The sequence below is a fragment of the Apiospora hydei genome (genome assembly GCF_038363865.1).
Source record: "Apiospora hydei strain CBS 114990 chromosome Unknown utg000005l_segment0_segment0, whole genome shotgun sequence".
Taxonomy (NCBI): domain Eukaryota; kingdom Fungi; phylum Ascomycota; class Sordariomycetes; order Amphisphaeriales; family Apiosporaceae; genus Apiospora; species Apiospora hydei.
Genome location: NW_027117364.1, coordinates 467,450 through 484,639, shown reverse-complemented (window position 1 = coordinate 484,639; position 17,190 = coordinate 467,450). Strand labels below are relative to the sequence as shown.

At 55.7% G+C, this 17,190-nt stretch overlaps 9 protein-coding genes across 9 annotated transcripts; 4 read left to right on the top strand and 5 right to left on the bottom strand.

The window, feature by feature from the left end:
- Window positions 1-939: 939 nt before the first annotated feature.
- Window positions 940-2,112, top strand: PG997_005599 (uncharacterized protein; the record flags this gene model as incomplete). Its single annotated transcript, XM_066809914.1, has 2 exons — window positions 940-1,743; window positions 1,804-2,112. The coding sequence occupies 2 exons, from the start codon at window positions 940-942 to the stop codon at window positions 2,110-2,112; spliced, it is 1,113 nt and encodes a 370-aa protein (XP_066668837.1).
- A 452-nt stretch (window positions 2,113-2,564) lies between these two features.
- Window positions 2,565-4,591, bottom strand: PG997_005598 (uncharacterized protein; the record flags this gene model as incomplete). Its single annotated transcript, XM_066809913.1, has 3 exons — window positions 2,565-2,777; window positions 2,836-3,186; window positions 3,227-4,591. The coding sequence occupies 3 exons, from the start codon at window positions 4,589-4,591 to the stop codon at window positions 2,565-2,567; spliced, it is 1,929 nt and encodes a 642-aa protein (XP_066668836.1).
- Window positions 4,592-6,679: 2,088 nt separating this feature from the next.
- PG997_005597 (Conidiation protein 6-domain-containing protein) lies at window positions 6,680-7,012 on the top strand (the record flags this gene model as incomplete). The annotated part of the gene is made up of 2 exons (XM_066809912.1): window positions 6,680-6,794; window positions 6,867-7,012. The coding sequence occupies 2 exons, from the start codon at window positions 6,680-6,682 to the stop codon at window positions 7,010-7,012; spliced, it is 261 nt and encodes an 86-aa protein (XP_066668835.1).
- Window positions 7,013-7,290: 278 nt separating this feature from the next.
- Window positions 7,291-8,296, bottom strand: PG997_005596 (uncharacterized protein; the record flags this gene model as incomplete). The annotated part of the gene is given in 3 exon segments (XM_066809911.1): window positions 7,291-7,585; window positions 7,603-8,196; window positions 8,247-8,296. The coding sequence occupies 3 exon segments, from the start codon at window positions 8,294-8,296 to the stop codon at window positions 7,291-7,293; spliced, it is 939 nt and encodes a 312-aa protein (XP_066668834.1).
- Window positions 8,297-8,744: 448 nt separating this feature from the next.
- Window positions 8,745-9,943, bottom strand: PG997_005595 (uncharacterized protein; the record flags this gene model as incomplete). The annotated part of the gene is made up of 4 exons (XM_066809910.1): window positions 8,745-8,944; window positions 8,995-9,070; window positions 9,124-9,319; window positions 9,369-9,943. 4 exons carry the CDS (start codon window positions 9,941-9,943, stop codon window positions 8,745-8,747), a joined length of 1,047 nt encoding a protein of 348 aa, XP_066668833.1.
- A 470-nt stretch (window positions 9,944-10,413) lies between these two features.
- On the top strand, window positions 10,414-10,926 carry PG997_005594 (uncharacterized protein; the record flags this gene model as incomplete). Its single annotated transcript, XM_066809909.1, has 1 exon — window positions 10,414-10,926. One exon carries the CDS (start codon window positions 10,414-10,416, stop codon window positions 10,924-10,926), a length of 513 nt encoding a protein of 170 aa, XP_066668832.1.
- Window positions 10,927-11,358: 432 nt separating this feature from the next.
- PG997_005593 (uncharacterized protein) lies at window positions 11,359-12,747 on the bottom strand (the record flags this gene model as incomplete). The annotated part of the gene is made up of 4 exons (XM_066809908.1): window positions 11,359-11,672; window positions 11,727-12,081; window positions 12,113-12,504; window positions 12,702-12,747. The coding sequence occupies 4 exons, from the start codon at window positions 12,745-12,747 to the stop codon at window positions 11,359-11,361; spliced, it is 1,107 nt and encodes a 368-aa protein (XP_066668831.1).
- A 1,182-nt stretch (window positions 12,748-13,929) lies between these two features.
- Window positions 13,930-15,814, top strand: PG997_005592 (uncharacterized protein; the record flags this gene model as incomplete). The annotated part of the gene is made up of 6 exons (XM_066809907.1): window positions 13,930-14,029; window positions 14,082-14,159; window positions 14,293-14,576; window positions 14,633-15,011; window positions 15,075-15,171; window positions 15,247-15,814. 6 exons carry the CDS (start codon window positions 13,930-13,932, stop codon window positions 15,812-15,814), a joined length of 1,506 nt encoding a protein of 501 aa, XP_066668830.1.
- An 848-nt stretch (window positions 15,815-16,662) lies between these two features.
- PG997_005591 (uncharacterized protein) lies at window positions 16,663-17,029 on the bottom strand (the record flags this gene model as incomplete). The annotated part of the gene is made up of 2 exons (XM_066809906.1): window positions 16,663-16,893; window positions 16,970-17,029. The coding sequence occupies 2 exons, from the start codon at window positions 17,027-17,029 to the stop codon at window positions 16,663-16,665; spliced, it is 291 nt and encodes a 96-aa protein (XP_066668829.1).
- Between the last annotated feature and the right edge of the window lie 161 nt (window positions 17,030-17,190).

Here is a 17,190-nt window from a genome sequence, read left to right as displayed (position 1 = left end):
CAGACCTTGCGTCATATATTGTCCGAGAGTAGTGGATCAGTCTGGCATCCAAGCAGGAATTATTTCGGAAATGAAGCTTGGTCATTCATGACTAGGTTCGCGGTTCCGGGTCCTGCGAGCTCCAGAGTCCCAAAGAGGCTCTTCCTGCAGAAGAAACCGTTTGAAAATTTTCGGCCGATGGCGATAACTTCTTAGCTCCGATAAAGCTTGAAAGATGGAGGCGTTGCCGCGCCCAGAAGCCGAAAAGCACAGAAGCCCTTCTGGCCTGGGATCCGCTGAGCTCCGCCTTTTCTGCTGTCCGACCCGCCGATGGTGTAACACGCGAGCACGGGTCTGATAGAGACATCGGCCCGGCTCAAGAGAAAATCTTGGGGAGAAGTAACGGAAATAACTGCAATCGCTGAATGAGGACGGAGAATACTGGGCAAGCCGGGAGAAGCAGGGCCCAGGGACTTGCGTGTGCCAGCGAGAATGCTACCCTTCCGCGGCCAGCCTGAGATTCTATAGGCTGGCGAGGTACGGCTCGGTCGGGAAATACGTGGAGATAGGTATGCATATGCATGCTGCTAACTTCTCGTCACCCTTCCGCAATCTCCAACGCGAATGGATAATACCCCGTTTCGGCACTCGCGCTATTCCAAGAATCCCACGGCATGCCGCATCGCAGGGCAAGACGGCAATACTCGTAACGGTTCGTGAAAAACTGAGTATGCAGCCCCATCCTACGACCCTCTTCTATGGCCTTGGCGGCTTCGTATACTGATCTGGGTGGCGGTCAGATAACGGCTTCTGGACTGGCTATATAGGCTATGTCTGCTTGTTCCCTTTTCCGAGAGCCTCCTGACGAAACACCCGAGCCGGCTTCGTTCAACATCTAATTCCTCCCTTCAAACCCACTCACTCCTTTTCAAGTCTATACACACATCATACAAACACACCATGGCCACTGCTCAGGATTACAAGTTCGAGGGCTGGCAAGCCCACGACGCCACCTCGGCCGACGGCAACATGCGGTGGGAGGAGTTCGAGCCCAAGCCGTGGGAGGAGAACGACGTCGACATCCGGGTGACGCACTGCGGCATGTGCGGCAGCGACCTGCACGTCCTGCGCAGCGGCTGGGGCGCGACGCCCTACCCCATCACCGTCGGCCACGAGATCGTCGGCGTCGTCGTGCGCGCCGGCAGCCAGGTCATGAACGGCCTCAAGGTCGGCGACCGCGTCGGCGTCGGCGCCCAGGGCGACTCCTGCCTCAGCCGCTTCGGCGACGGCGCCCGCTGCGAGGACTGCGACGCCCTCGAGGAGAACTACTGCCCCAGGATGGTCTTCACGTACAGCGCGCCCGCGCCCCACTTCAACGGCGGCAAGGCCCAGGGCGGCTACGCCACCTACCACCGCGCCCCCTCGCACTTCGTCGTCAAGATCCCCGACAACGTCGACTCGGCCGAGGCCGCGCCCATGCTCTGCGGCGGCGTCACCGTCTTCGCGCCCCTCAAGTTCCACGACACCCGCCCCGGCAAGAGCGTCGGCATCGTCGGCGTCGGCGGCCTCGGCCACTACGGCGTCATCTTCGCCAAGGCCATGGGCGCCGACCGCGTCGTCGGCATCTCCCGCCGCGAGAACAAGCGCAAGGAGGTCCTCAGCCTCGGCGCCGACGACTACATCGCCACTCTCGACGACCCCAACTGGACGGCCAAGCACGCCCGCAGCCTGGACCTGATCATCTCTACCGTTGCCTCTTCCGATGTAAGTTACTATTTCTACTCATCTCACGTGGTGACTTCTGCTAACATCACGACCCCACAGTCTCCCATCGACGACTACTTCACCCTCCTGAAGCGCGACGGCAAGTTCGTCCAGGTCGGCATCCCCGAGGACGGCCCCTTCAAGCTGGCCGCGCCCTCGGTCGTCTTCGGCCGCCAGAGCTTCACGGGCTCCATGATCGGCTCGCCCGCCGACCTGCGCGAGATGCTCGAGCTCGTCTCCAAGAACAACCTCAAGGGCATGATCCAGCTCCGGCCCATGAGCGAGGCCAACCAGGCCATCCAGGACCTCGAGGCCGGCAAGCCGCGCTACCGATACGTCCTCGTCAACGAGACTGAGGCTTCGGCTTAAATTTCTTTATTAGCACTACAACTACCTGCATACCAACGGCGTTTTGATCTTTATTTGGGCTGGGATGAAGAATGGACAATGGGATGACGAAAAGGAACTTCACATAGACTACTAGATATGATACCAATAGAACGTTGCTTCGACCCAATTTTATCTTATTTCCGGTGTTCTATGATATTCAACAAGCTTGGATAGCACCAGTTGTCCTACCGTGGCAGAAAACGTCTTTGCTACTACAGTCACACCAACCGGTTTGTGGAAAGAAATATGCAGAAAAGAGGGGCCAAATGGTATCTAACTAAGGTGTATCATTAATCGTTGGTGGTTCATGTTTATCTAATAATGATTCCAACATCCACAGGAATCTAAGCATGTCTAAAAGCCTTATGTCCAAATAAGTAAGTCTCTCATAACACCGATCATCCTTATGATCATCTCCCATTCAGAGATCATCAAACTTTCTCCACCCCCTCAAACTCTTCCGCAAAACTGGTGTGAATCTTCGCAACCTGCTCCAGGTGTGAAATGGCCAGCTTCTGATCCTTGAATGAAGCAAGGCTATTAGCCGTCTTCACGATATTCTTGATCTGCCGCCCATTCAACTCAAGCCCCGCCAGTCTCTCCATCTCCCCCTCCTCCAGAAACACACCCACCCTCTCGCAAAACTGCCCCCCAGATCGCCCTCCGCGAGCCCCGCGACAGCGCCCTAAACTGCAGCGGCACGTGGATGCGGCTCTTGAACGCCTCATCAAAGCTGGCGACGCGGTTCGTGGTCAGGAACAATATCCCCGCGTAGTACTCGAGCCGGCGCAGGAAGACGGCGACGAGGGCGTTGCGCGGCAGGTCGTGCAGCGTGCGGCGCGAGAGGAAGACGTCGGCCTCGTCGATCAGCAGCACCGCGTTCCACGCGCTCGCCAGGTCCATGATGCCCGACAGCTTGGCGTCGAGGGCGGTGCTGTCGGTGCCCAGGTCGCCCGAGGAGACGTTGTAGAGGGGCCGCTGGATGCATTCGGCGACGCATTCGGCGGTTAGGGTTTTCCCTGTAAACGACACAGTTAGTATACAAACTTCCTTCTACCTCTTCTGAAAATCTTCCATGATCATGTTGACTTACCGACACCAGGGGGCCAGACAGCACAAATACCAGTCCTTGGCCTTTACCCTTCACGATATCGTCGAAGCTAACTTGACCATCCTCCCGTTCTCTAGCATGGCTCGACACCAGCGCTTGTATACTCTCCTTGGAGGTAGGATCCAAGACCAGCTGGTCGAAGCAGGCCGTGTTCCACTCGATCTCGGAGATGTCGTCGACGAAGAACTCCAGGAACAGCTGGTGCGTGAACGCGTAGCCGCGGACGGTGGCATTGGCGAGGATGGCTTCTTCATCCGACAGGCCGCGCTCGGCAGGGTCCAGGGGCGTTACGGCAAACATGTCCATGGGGTTGAGCCGGTGGTGCGTCTGGCAGTCGACCATGATGCGCTCCTGAATGTGGAATCGCTCGTAGCCGATCTTCGACTTCCGGACGGCCATGCCGTCGTACTGGACGTGGTTCTGGCCCGCCAACTCCTCGAAGCGCTGGCCTCGGGCCAGCAAAGTTTCGAGGATCTGGTCTTTATCGGGGTGGAGGTCCAGGGGCACCACGTCAAGATCTGGGAGCCGACACGTTCCCTCAAACTTGGGGATCTGGAGCCGCGCCTCGCGGAAGCCGAACTGCTCGCCGTCGTAGTCGATGAACTCACCGCTCAGGATCAGCGAGGGCTGCTCCGAGTTGTCGTTGTACTGCGCGTTGGTGACCGTGTACGCGCGCGGCTGCCCGAGCGTGTGGGCGTACATGACCTTCCCCGGCTTGAAGACGGTCCAGAGGTGCTCGTAGGTGATGTGCTTGGACTCGCTGCTGATGACGCGGCGGTACGCCTTCCACTCGTCCTCGAGCGACTGGTCGATCCACTGGAGCAGCAGGCGCAGCTGGAGGAGCGACTGCGTGTCTTTCATAAAGCGCGAGCGGCCCTCGGCGCCCAGCTCGGAGCGGTAGTGGAAGAGGCACTTGGCGGGCAGGGTGATCTCGACGTCCTGCTGCGCGTCGATGGGCTCGTTGGGGTAGTTGCCGACGACGTCCTCAAGCAGCTGTTTCAGCGGCTGCGGGTTGACGTGCAGGCGGGTGCACTTGAGGTCGCCCTCGGGGTAGTAGTGGCGCGTCTCGCAGAGGGCGTAGCGTTGCCACCAGTCGAGCTGCTGCTTCTTGTCTTCTTCCTCGTCGGCCGTGGGCTCGGAGTAGTACTTCCGGCCAACGTCGTCGTACTTCTTCTCCAGGTACTTGACGCTCGTCTGCATGGTATTCTCGGTGTTGTCGGTTGTACCCTCACTGACATCCTTGAAGTAGGAGATGTGGCCGGTCGTGAGACTTCTGTAGATATTTTCGTCGTCCGCATCAATAAATTGCTGGGGCTTCTGGGTCCCATTAGACTCCGGTGACTCCATTGTGATAGAACCTGTAGAGAAATTTGCTCAACTGGTTTGGTTTTATTCAATGTAGAAACTTGGTGGTAGTTGGTTGATATGGAGTCTCGGTACAAGTTGTTTCCTGCTGCGTGCGGCTGCTGGTTTGTTTTGTTGTCGTCAGGTAACTGTTTGGGACACTCGCTCAACACTTGACAAGGGTGATCAAAAACGAAACTGATGAACTAGAGGAAAGACCGGTTTCCTCGATTGACAGTCACCATCAAGAAATCTTCCGCTGTTTTATAAGAGCTGTGGTGTGCTGCAGCTGTGTGCCCAGGGGATCAAAGGCTGCCAAATTTCATTGAGAGGCTGCAATATAATTGTAAGTGAACCCCGTACTGAACCAATCACCGGGTCGAATTCTTCCAGAGAGTGCTTTCAATCTCTCTGCCTAAGACTGCCGGTGCTGGCTGGGGTCCACCAATGTTTCAAAGCAGTAAGCAGGCAGCGGAATTCCGGGCTATCTCATTGGCTGACTGGGCATTTTATGTGCTGCCTGGCTGGTGAGAGCTGCTGCTGGAACGTCCTCCCAAGTACCCACGCAAACAAATCCAACAAAACTGCAAAGACACTGCTTCATTCCTTCCTCGAATAGACAGGCGTGGTATATCGATATCCCATATAATTCTGTAATATCTGATTGGATGCATACATGTAGTCTATATTGTGGCACGTGCACCGATACGCACGTGCCACACATGGTTCTCATCCGGTCTATGGACAAGACAACCCCCTTTTCCAGATATTTCTCGCTGAATATGTTGGGGTCAAAGCTGCGTTCAGGTATGATGGGGCTTGAATGCTCAAGCTACCCCAAATGATTGTGGCTATATGTGAAACCCGAAATCGGCCTGGCCATACCATATCCATGATCCAGGCCAGTCACATAAGGAAACATTAGAAAGAAGCCCGGTGACGGATCAGAAGTATCGCCAGTATTGTACATCACAAGACCTAGAAGTATCCATAACTAAGTCCATTGTTAGCATATATCAATGGGTTTTACTTTGGGGCTGTCTTGGCTAGCTCCTGACATAAGACCCGGTCAGAACCTTCGTCTCGACCCTCATCACATTCACATGGCAGGAATGTCTGATGATAGCCCTTAGTGGTAATGTATCGTGCATCCGCCATGGGAACTCCGCGATTTTGGACACTTCTAGACCAAATCAACTGAATTGTGTCTGGCCAAAGGATAGTTTAGTCACCTGATCTCATCATGGCCATGGCGATATGGGAAGGTCGGTAGGGAAAGAAAGCCAAAGGGAAGTTTACATATGGACAGCAGGAATGCCGCAATGCAAACCAAAACGAGAAGGCGAACAAACTACATGACGATGTTGGCTCTGATTGGCTCCCTTGCACAGAAACAGAGGGTATGATACTCAACATGGAGGAGTTCGTTTAAGTTGTATTTGGCACAGCAGAGACGGAAAGGAACATGATTTCGAGGGCGGCCTTCAAACCAGTAATGGCCTGCTCTGTTGACGTTTTGGTGAAGCATTGAAGTCATAGGTCAGGGTATGCGTTGTTATGATTACTAAGGCGGGATCTGCACAAGACCCCTGAATGTGGGAAACCACCAACCGGTCAGCCAAGCCTTATGAATGACGTATCCGCAATCCGGGGTTCGTCACACACCAAGCACTAATCAATATTCCCCCAATCTAACCGTTGCACGCGACGACCAAACGCGACCTATTTGTGGCTCGTGGTAAACAGATCTGGTTGTTGGCAGGTTGTGTGCAAACAACTGGCGATCGAGATCCCATAGATCCCAGTCTACGGAGTCCATGCAGAATGTGGTAATGTGGTCGCACAGGACGAGCAAGCAAGTAAATGCCAAAGATGATGATGAAGAAGGTAACAGCGACGTCATTATAAAGGTTGGCCAGAGCATATGGGAAACTGCGAACATAAGAAGAGCGAACATCCTCTACATTCTCTCGAACAGAAATACTTCATTCTAGACATCTGCATCATCTTACTGATTCGACCAAACAAGTCATACACCATATCCACTTCCCCACACAGTCACAGTAACACCAAAACAATATCATCAACACCATGGATTCCGCCGGCGCCAAGTCTACCGTCTCGCGCGACATGGAGGAACTCACGCAGGGAAAGGAAGAGATCTCCCACAGCGTCCAGGGCCACAAGGCGAACCTCGCCAATCCCAGTATGTCTATCTTCCACCAACATCTGCCAACGTGTATCCCGCCACCCCCTCTCTAACAAGATGCGCACACAGACACCAGTGAGAAGTCCAAGGACAACAGCCGCAAGGTCATCGACTCGCTCGGAGGAGATGCCGCGCACTACGGCGACCAGGACCAGCCGCGCACCAAGACGGCGGCCGAGAACATTGACGGAAGCCGCGCCATGGGCCGGGGATGAGCAGGAGAGATGACTTGATGAACGAATGATCTGTACATTAGCGAAGGAAGATACCAAATATTGAATGAACCACCTGATAACTCTGGCATAACTACAAACGTGTGGAAAAGTTGGCCTCTTGCTACCATGACTGCCAAACAAGACTGTTTCATCCGATTTCGCGTAGCTGTCAGATACCATCGCCATAAGGAGTCGTCTCGACCATGGTATCCCATCCTTCGCTCCCAGAAGCAAATCCTAACCGAAAGCCCTCCTTCATCAGAGTCCCAATCCCTCCCTCACGCCATGCACTTCTGAGCAAACCCCCCAACAACCTCATTGAACCTCTCGCTCTCCTCCCAAAACATCCAATGCCCGCTCTCGAAAACCATCCACCCCGCCGCCTCCTCCCGCCCGCCATTCCCCCTCCGTACCCGCCTCACCGTCTCCTCCATCCCCGCGAGCGGGAAACACCCCGTCCGCCTTCCCGCCAGCACGAGCGCCGGCACGCGGATCGCCTCGACGGCCTCGCGGTGGTCGTACCGCGTATGGTCCGCGAGCAGGCGCGCGAGCCAGACGCCGTCGCACCGGCGGCTCTCCCCATGAAGAACGCCTCGTCCGCCGCCTTCTTCTGCGCATACCCGTCCTTCGTGTCTTCCCCCTCCAGCGGCTGCACGCGGTACCCCAAACACCCCTCCACCAGCCCCCGGTGCGCCGCGTCCGGCGTCTCGATCCACGCCCGCTGCGCCGCGAGCATGCTCGCCTCGTCGTAGCACCCCAGATGCGCCCTGTCGGGCCCCCATTCGCTCGCAGCGCCCACGAACCCCGGCACGCGGTCCTGCAGCGGGGCCTGGTCGACAAACACGAACCCGCCGAAGCCGTGCTGGCCGAAAAGCTCGACATACGTCCAGAGTACCGCCGCCCCGATAGAGCAGCCAACCGGCACGATCAGGGGCTCCACGCCGCGCTCCGACGGATTGGTGGTCGCACTGATAGCCCGATGAAGATGCGTGACGAGGTCGCGGACATCGGCCGCGAGGCGCGCGACGTGGTAGCCGCCGGGGGTCTTGCCCGAGGCCCCGTGCCCGCGCAGATCCGGGGCGACGACCCAGAAGTCGCGCGAGAGCGCCTCGAAGTTGCGCGAGAAGTAGGCCGAGCTGCCGCTGAAACCGTGCAGCAGCAGCAGGATTTTGCAGTAGCGGGGTCTGCCTCCGGCGAGGTGGGGCCATTGGCCGCCGGCAGGGGCAGCGAGGACTGGAAGGCCAGGGTGCAGCCGTCGTTGGCCTCGCACGAGAGGTACTGCATCGTGTTCGTCGGGTTGCCGGTGATGATTAATTGCAGTATTTGTGACCAATGTGCTACGTCTGGCAACTCTCCCACTGCCGTTGTGGTTGGTAGTTGTTGTCTGGTGTATGTTTGACCCTAACCTCGGCGCTGCGTCAATTTCTCCCTTAAAAATCGGCCGTTCGCACTGCAAGTTGACGTAGGTTTCGGCCCAAGATACACGCGCCCTCATACGATCAAATCGCGCCAAGAATAAGATCACTTTTGACACCATTGGGCATGTTTATGTTTGGCTGATTTGTGTGTATTTTACAGCATCTCCAATGATGATCATCCGGAGACTTTTTCCCTATGGTACATCACATCATCCCCTCCTACTTGGCTTTATTTCCACAGAGGCAATGGGCTTTTTCGACCTCTTATACATAAATACATACAAGTAGTAGAAACCGTTTATTTAGACAACGGCTTAAGCTTCACCATTCCAGTGCTTCTTTTCTCTGCTCTTGGGAACAGACAGCGGGCCGTCCTGAAGATCTCGCTTCCTGAATTCGGCCTCGATGAGCTTGTAACGTCCCAGCGCCTGATCCTTGTGTCCCCGGGTGACTCGCTTGGGCGAGAAGGCCACGTTGGGCAGAGTAACGAGATCCTGCTTCTTGGTCTCAATTTCTTGCGAGAAAGTCTTGGGCTTCGGGGCTTTTGCAGCGTGGCCAAAAGACCGCGTGCCGTAGCAATGTTGGCGAGTTTCTGATCGGGAACGACCTGGCCTGTGAGTTGCATAACGCGCTTGATGACCTGTCATAGTTTAGTTAGCATATATCAAGTAGTCTCAGATGGGTGCAACGTACAGCAAACTTCAACCGCGCGTCTTGCAACGAAGTGCCCTTCCAGCTCTGGTCGGCCTGTTGCTTCCAGGCAAGCGCCTCGGCGGCCGAAGGCAGAATATCTGCAGAACCGACGATAGACTCGCCCTCCTTGACCACCAACCCATCGGCCACAGCGTGCAAATCACCCGTAACCGTAGCAGTGCCGTCGCTGTCGACCCTGATGTCCAAGGCCAGCACAGCGTCATGCTGCACCTTCCCTTGCAGACCCCAGGTCCCAGTCAGCTGCTCCTCCTGGCCCAGCTGCTTCATCACGAGCGTTTCCGTGAGCGCCCGGCGCACCGCCGCCTCCAGGAGCACCGGTTCCTGCACCTTCTGCTTGGGCTTGAACCCCACAAAGTCGCTCGTCTCGGGCCAATGCGCCGGGTCGTCCCACCAGCTCCCCAGGCCGCCTATCGACTCGAGCCCCTCGGCCGTGGTCGCGGGCGTGTACAGGGTGTCGGTGATGGTATCGGCCCGTTCCGCCACCGAGGGCCGCGGGGGCGGCACGAACACTCGCTGCTGTTGTAATTGGTGGTCGAGCTCCTGGACCTCGAGCTCCTCCGCTAGCTCTTCGACGCTCTCGGGGAGCCGCCGATGACTTGCCGCTCGTGAGGGACGCCGGGAGCGGCTCGGGCTGCCGGGACGAGTAGAATCGTAATGTGTTGATCGTGACGGCGGCGGCCGGGGTGGGAGACGGCCTCGTGGCAGCGGCAGCGCGCGGGGTGCAGAGGGGCGCCAGCGGTCGGGCAGTTGGGGCCAATCGGGCGCCCGAAGGCTTTCCTAATCTTGATATCCGACGCATTTTGGGTAGATTGCGCTCAAAAAGTCGGAATTTCGAGCCGCGATACAATGTGTCGTTTTTGGAGGATCTTCGACAAGCCGGCCCCGAATCAATCAGATCAAGCAACTTTTTTGGGCCAGGGACCCGACTCTCCGACCATTGGCTCAAAACTAGAGCTTGAGCCACATTCCGGCCTGTGGCTAAGCACTCCAGCGGCCTAGGTTCTAGGTAGGATCCAAGACCAGCGACGACAAGGGATCACAATTGGCAATTCCCATGTTTCGCCTTCCTATTGACATCGAATTGTAAATGCGCATAAGATGAAGCATCTCCGGGTACTATTTCTCCTCTTGGGAGTTCTATTCTCCCAAGCTATCGCAAAAGTGTAAGATAACCTACACCCATCCATCCCATCACTTTCCAACTTGCGAACCATGGACTAACAACACCCTGATGCGCCCCTACACCACAGCCGCCCCAACGTTCTGCAAATGCACCTGCTTCAAGAACAGCACGATCGTCCCCCTGGGCCCCAAAGACGCCTCCGACAACACCCCTCGCACGCCAAACCCCCGCCCCAGCCCGGCAACAACAAGTTCCTGCGCTCCCTGAACCCCTTCACCACCGACGACCCCTACCACTACGCCGACCCCTTCTCCGACCCCTCTGACCCCGATGCGTCATCGCACCACCTGTCCGCGCGCGCCGCCTCGGCCTCCTGCGCGCAGTGCACCCGCAAGTTTTGTTTAGATTACGGCTTCCCCTTCTGCAAGAAGGCCGAGGAGAAGGACGTCGTCACCATGTGCTTCCAGCGCGACAGCCGCAAGGACCAGATCATCGTCTGGGGCTTCATCTTCGGCACACTGGGCCTCCTGGGCTGGGCGGGGGTCAAGCGCTTCACCGAGATGCGCGAGGTCAAGAAGACGGCCGGCGCCGCCGGTGGCATAGGGCTCCCCGGGGCGAGGCAGGATAGGGGTAATTATGTGCCGGTCGAAGTGCGATGATGAGGATGATCGTGATCGCGGCCTGGGTAGTTTGATGTTCTTCACAAGGCGGAGATGGTGTTTCAAGGCGTTTCGGGTGTTTATATATCAATATCGAGGCAATACCAATTTGTAGGCGTTTGAAATGTCAAGCTGGTCATATACATAAAGTCCATGGCCGGAGAAAAAGGGGCTCTATTCATATGTGTGGCATCACAACAGAGTAAGTTCATAATCCCAAATACGGAGAGCAGCGCATGTTGAATGTGTCCCAAAACAGACCAGAACGCCGTTTCTCTATCCTCTGATGTAAATCAAGATGTGCACAATCCGTTTTCTACTCCATTTTTGCTTCTTAAATGCCCCAACGCTCTCATGCAACGCACCTTCGCCGTTTTTCATTTATTCATGTTCTACAACGTCTTCAAATCGTATGCATCATCCCAAGCGCGCTTAGTCCTCCTCCAGAGGAGTGGCCTTGGCCGTCTCGCCGGTGCTTTCCGACACGCCGTTCTTCTCTCTGCGAGTGCGGACAGCCTCGGCCAGATCCTCCAGCACAGCCACGGTCGAGTCCCAGTCGATGCAAGCATCGGTGATGCTGACACCCTTCTTGAGTGCTGAGGGGCCTTCTGCCGGTACCTTCTGAGTGCCCTCGTTGATGTTGGACTCAATCATCACACCAATGATGGCCTTCTCGCCCTCCCGGAGCTGATCGCCAACTGTCTTGGCAACCTTGGGCTGGTTACGGTGGTCCTTGTTGGAGTTGCCTACTATAAGTCAGTATTTTGCGATTATTGGCGATGGGTAATGTTTTAACTTACCATGCGAGCAGTCGATCATGATAGCCTGCTTTTGGCCCTTCGTGATGAGGGTTTGCTTGGCAGCTTGGACATTGTCCTTGTCAAAGTTGGTACCCTTGCTTCCACCACGAAGGATCACGAATCCGTGCTCGTTGCCCTTGGTGCGTGTAATGGCAGCCAATCCCTGCTTGGTGACACCCATGAAATGGTGCTTGGAGGCAGCCGCGCCAATAGCGTCGATTGCCACGCCGAGGTTACCGTCGGTGCCGTTCTTGAAACCGACGGGGAAGGACAGACCGGAGGCCAGCTCGCGGTGAAGCTGCGACTCGGTCGTTCGGGCGCCAATGGCGCCCACCGAGACCAGGTCGGCCAGGAACTGGGGAGATGGTGTCGAGCATCTCGCTCGCAATGGGCATGCCGTTCGCCGTCAGGTCGCGGAACATCTGGCGCGAAACGCGCAGGCCCTTGTTGATCTTGAAACTCTGGTCCAGATCGGGGTCGTTGATCAGACCCTTCCAGCCAACAGTCGTGCGGGGCTTCTCGAGGTAGGCACGCATGATGATGCACAGATCGTTCGACAGCTTTTCGGACAGGGCCTTGAGGCGGGCGGCGTACTCGTGGGCCGTGGCAGGGTCGTGGATGGAGCAAGGGCCGACGACGACCAAGAGTCTGTCGCTACGGCCCATGACGATGGCGGCCGCGTCGCGGCGACCCTTGACAACTGTCTGAAGGGCAGCATCTGTCATGGGGATTTCTTCCATGAGGAGAGCGGGCTGGATCAGAGGATCCTGACCCAGGACTAGAAAATCAGCAGTAATTAGCATGACGATCATGGAAGAAGACGCAGGCAAAGCTGTCTTCTCGTGGGGAATTGCCGCTTTAAATAGCTCTGAAGTCTCGAAACCCAGTATCATTCATGTATACGTAGGGTGGCGCAGAGTGATGCGACAACATGCCAGAAGACGACCGTGTACAGCTGGAGAATCCCGTACGTACCTCGAGTGTCATCAACAATGACGGGTGATATCTCTGCGCTAGGCATGGTCGATATGGACTGTTCTGACAACCGGCTTGATTTGTGGTATTCGATTGCTTGGCCAATGAAGTACTGGGGAGCGAAAGTGTTGGTGGAGAGTGTCGGGATCGGGTTCGGATGGGCAGACGCAAGTCGGGCCAGAATCTCTATCGTTGTGTGAGTTGTGGTTGGGGAAGGTTTGCAAAGACCAAGGAGTCGCAGGCGGGAATTGCTTACAGTTGGATACGGTACACAAGACAACCGAGTACGCAGTGGAGGTGACTCAGAAGGAGGGCGAGAAGTGAGTCGATATAGTGCGGCATGTAAGTAGTAGTCGAGAAATACTTTTATTCCTTGCGCCCTACACGAAGTGTGGTGGGGTCAAAACCGCAGGAGTCCAGAGTCTGGATTCCAATTGGAGCTCGGGAGCTCAACCTCGAATTAGAAGGCCTAGAATGCACACGATCCGTACCCAATGACACTACTGGTAATTGTAAAGATCCATTGCCGACCTAATCAGGCCCATTGATGTCCAGCAAGGCCTCTAAAGCATTCCCAAACCCCATGATAGTTGGCATCTTCAGTTTCAGCCGACGACGGGTTCCTGGCCGTGTTGCATATCCCACTTACATCCCACCAACATTTTTGTAGTGAGTGAGGGGCAGTCGCAAAACCCGTCCAACCGTCATAAGTGGGGAATCGCATGGTGATCTCGAACTCCGTCATCTTACCTACCAAAGGGCAAGTTCAGTATGAGTTGTTTACGCCTCGAGTTACCTATATGAATGTCTGTGAAGTCATGTTGTCGCAGGCATCGCAGTTGAATTTTCCCAATTACCTAGTTCGAGTCCATAGCAAAGTACTATTTTTTGCTGCGACTCTCCACAGGGGTCTTTGATGCTGACGGGCCTGCGTAAGTAAGGTAAACAAAAAAAAAGGCTCTGCAACTGCAACAGTCAGCTAGTCCGAGCTCGGAGAGGGAACAAAAACGATCAATTAAGTGCCTTGGCATCCGTTCTACTGGGGCGCTACCGCCTGCGTACAAGCAAACGCTCAAGAATATACCAGACGACCCAAGTTGACATGGACGGAATGAGACGAAAACAAATACCATGGAAATCAATGAGAACGCGATAGTCCCCGGAATCTGGGAAGCACTCGGGTCTTATGCATCTTCCCGCAGCTGGACCTGCCAAGTATCAGGGGACCATGAGCCCACCCGGCAATGCCTTTATCCTTGCTGAGCTTTTGCTGAGCTCGTCATTGGCGAATCCCGCCCAGGAACCATCGTCGCTCTCGCTTAGGCTCGGTATAGGTCCTCGGCAACTTATCTCGACTTCACCTACCTTAACGGGCATTAGGATACTCCATTTCCCCAGACCCATTCTGCCGGGCTCCCCTCGTCTGGCTTGCTGTTCATGCCAACTGCCATATTTCATGTGGAGATTATGTGACGATCTTCTCTTTAGTGATATCCATACGGGCCCTCGTAGAATCGGCTGAAGTCGTCTAGCAATATTGGTCACGGAGGACCTCCGTCCGTCTTCAGTAGCAACCTCTTCATATTTCTAGGTCCAGTGTCCGTTTACCTTCCCAATGGCTTCCTCGTTCTTGCCTTGGCATTTCTCAAGGGCTCTGCTTTAGTCAGCTTCAAGATGCTTCATTCTATATTCCACATACCGAGAAGTCTCGGCGTCTGCGTCGTCGCCCTGCTCGCTCTACCATCACTGGTAACTACACTCGCTCTCGACCCCAACTATCTGCAAGCCAGGCAAGATGACGATGCCCATTGGGTCGCATCCTGGACCTCGATGCCGCAGCTGGTGGAGCAGAACAATCTTCCGCCAGCATCGTTCGTACGTACTTGACCAAGTCCGACTTCTGAATCAAGGTGCCTGACCCGAACACGCAGCGAGGTGGCGGTGCCGTATTCAAAGATGCCACGCTCCGTCAGACCCTCCACCTATCCATCGGGGCAGAGAGATTCCGCTTCCAAATCTCAAACACGTTCGGCGGCAGCGCACTCCCTGTAACTGCCGCTTCCGTCGCTCTATCGGCTGGGAACAAGGTCGGGGTGAGCGGCATTGAAACATCGACACTGCTTGGCCTCACATTTAATGGTTCCGAGTCAGTGTCCGTACCAAGGGGCCAAGTGATATATAGCGATCCCGTAGATATCAAGGCGGCTGCTCAGTCCATGGTCACGCTGAGTCTATATACCCAGGCCGGGCAATCCGGCAGCAGCATCACTGGCCACCCGGGCAGTCGGACCACATCTTGGATGCAGCAAGGTAACCACGTGAATGCGTCAACGGTAACGGGCGCGAATACGAAACACTGGTACTTCGTATCAGCGGTTGATGCTTGGGTGCCGACAGCATCCTCGGCCTTGGTCATCTTGGGCGACAGCATAACTGACGGGCGAGGAAGCACAGATGACGCCAACAACCGGTAACAACATCCTTGTTCTTATCCCATGTAAGTATTAGAAAGACTAATGCTAATCCATCTTACTTGCCCGCCCAGGTGGCCGGACCTGCTGCTCGCGAAGATGCAAGCGTCCAACCTGACCACCATCGGCGTGAACAACCAAGCCGCCGGCGGCAACGCCGTCCTCGCCGGCGGCCTCGGCCCGCCGCTGCTGCAGCGGTACAAGCGCGACCTGCTCGCGGCCGCGGGCGTCCGGTACTGCCTGCTCTTCGAGGGCGTCAACGACATCGGCGGCGCCTCGCCGGACGCGGGCACGCAGCAGCGCGTCGGCGACCAGCTGATCGCGGCCTTCCGGCAGGTCGCGGCCGACGCCCACGTGGCCGGCCTCCGCGGCGTCTTCGCGGCGACCATCACGCCGTTCGGCGGGAACGGGCAGAGCTACAGCAACCCGGCGCGCGAGGCGACGAGGCAGCGGGTGAACAAGTGGATTCTGGGAGGGGGCGATGGCAGCTTCAATGCGACGGTGGACTTTGCGAAGTTTGTTGCCAACAGTGGTAATCCGGCCAATTTGGCAACCCAATACGACAGCGGTGACCATTTACACCTTAACCCAGCTGGCTATCAAGCTATTGCGGACGAGTTTCCTTTGGACATATTCAATTAGGCACCTGCCTTTGCTTGGAATGGGTACATCTACAGGAGCACAGTGCTTGTTCAGTCACCATACTATCGCCTACTTGAATACAACAATAAACCAAAAAGTGTAAACAAATGCTTGCCAATCAAACATCTTGAGACATAATAGGCAGAGTAGACCAGCTGACGACATAGCCTGGAGCAAGGTGAGGAACAAGAAGCAGCTTAGAAAAGCAAAAAGAGAAGGGAATTTAACCCTCATTCCTCCCGACGTGGGGGTCGAACCCACAGCCTTGGGATTAAAAGTCCCACGCTCTGCCATTGAGCTAGCCGGGATAGCTTATTTAGCTGGATGATAAGTTCTCGCTTTATAGAAAACTATATCTCTTAACTTTTTACCCATTGAGAATTGTATTAGCTCTCACGCTGGATTTCGCCCAGTGATGGACCGGTCTTTGCAATTCACGCTGGTTTTACAAGGTACATGCATCAAGGGAAGCATGACTCTTCATCAATGATAGGTAGGTAGGTAGGTAGATGCAATCGTCTACCTCCAGTCATTCGACACCACAAGAGACTGTTTGAGGCTTGTATGAATTGGCGTTACAATGGTTTAATTTCCCATTTCCCAGCCTGTATGAAGCCCACCGTCTAAGCTTACTCGAATCACAAGCATACAACTTTTGGAAGCCTCCCTGCCAAACCTGGCCGCTGTCTTGCAATTGGAGTCATTTCTCGGGATCAATATTCGCAATACATATATAGTCTGTAAGTGTGCGATAGTAGTCTTCCTTGTCGCCCTTTCCCTTGCTCCGGAGCAATGCCATCCACCTATTCATAACACCTTCTTCGTCCCCAACACGTCCGTCGTCGCGCCTACAGCCCCAAAAGCACAACCGCGCCCGAAATCGCCGCGGGCACGGCCTGGACGAAGAGGATCTTCCTGCTGGCTGTCAAACCACCATAGACGCCCGCGACGCCCACACAGCCGAGGAAGAAGAGCTGGATCTGGCGCGCGACCTCGGCGGACGGGTGCGCGAGGGCCCAGACGAATCCCGCGGCCAGGAAGCCGTTGTAGAGGCCCTGGTTCGCGGCCAGCGTCTTGGTCTTCTCGGCGAAGTCGGGCTTGAGGTTGAACGCCTTCCGGCCCCCGCGGCGTCGTCCAGAGGAACATCTCCAGGACCATGATGTAGCCGTGCAGGCCGGCCATGAGGCCTGTTGCGGCGGTGGAGAGGAGGGGCATGGTGGTGGTGGTGGTGTTGGTGGTGAAAAAGACGGAAGTGGTAAGTACTTATATATCAATCAAGAGTTGGTGGCTTCGCTGTTTTCGAGTGTAGTGTAGTGCCCCTCACTATATTCCTGCAGATGTGATCGAGAGAATAAAATAAAGAGAGGAATAGAAAC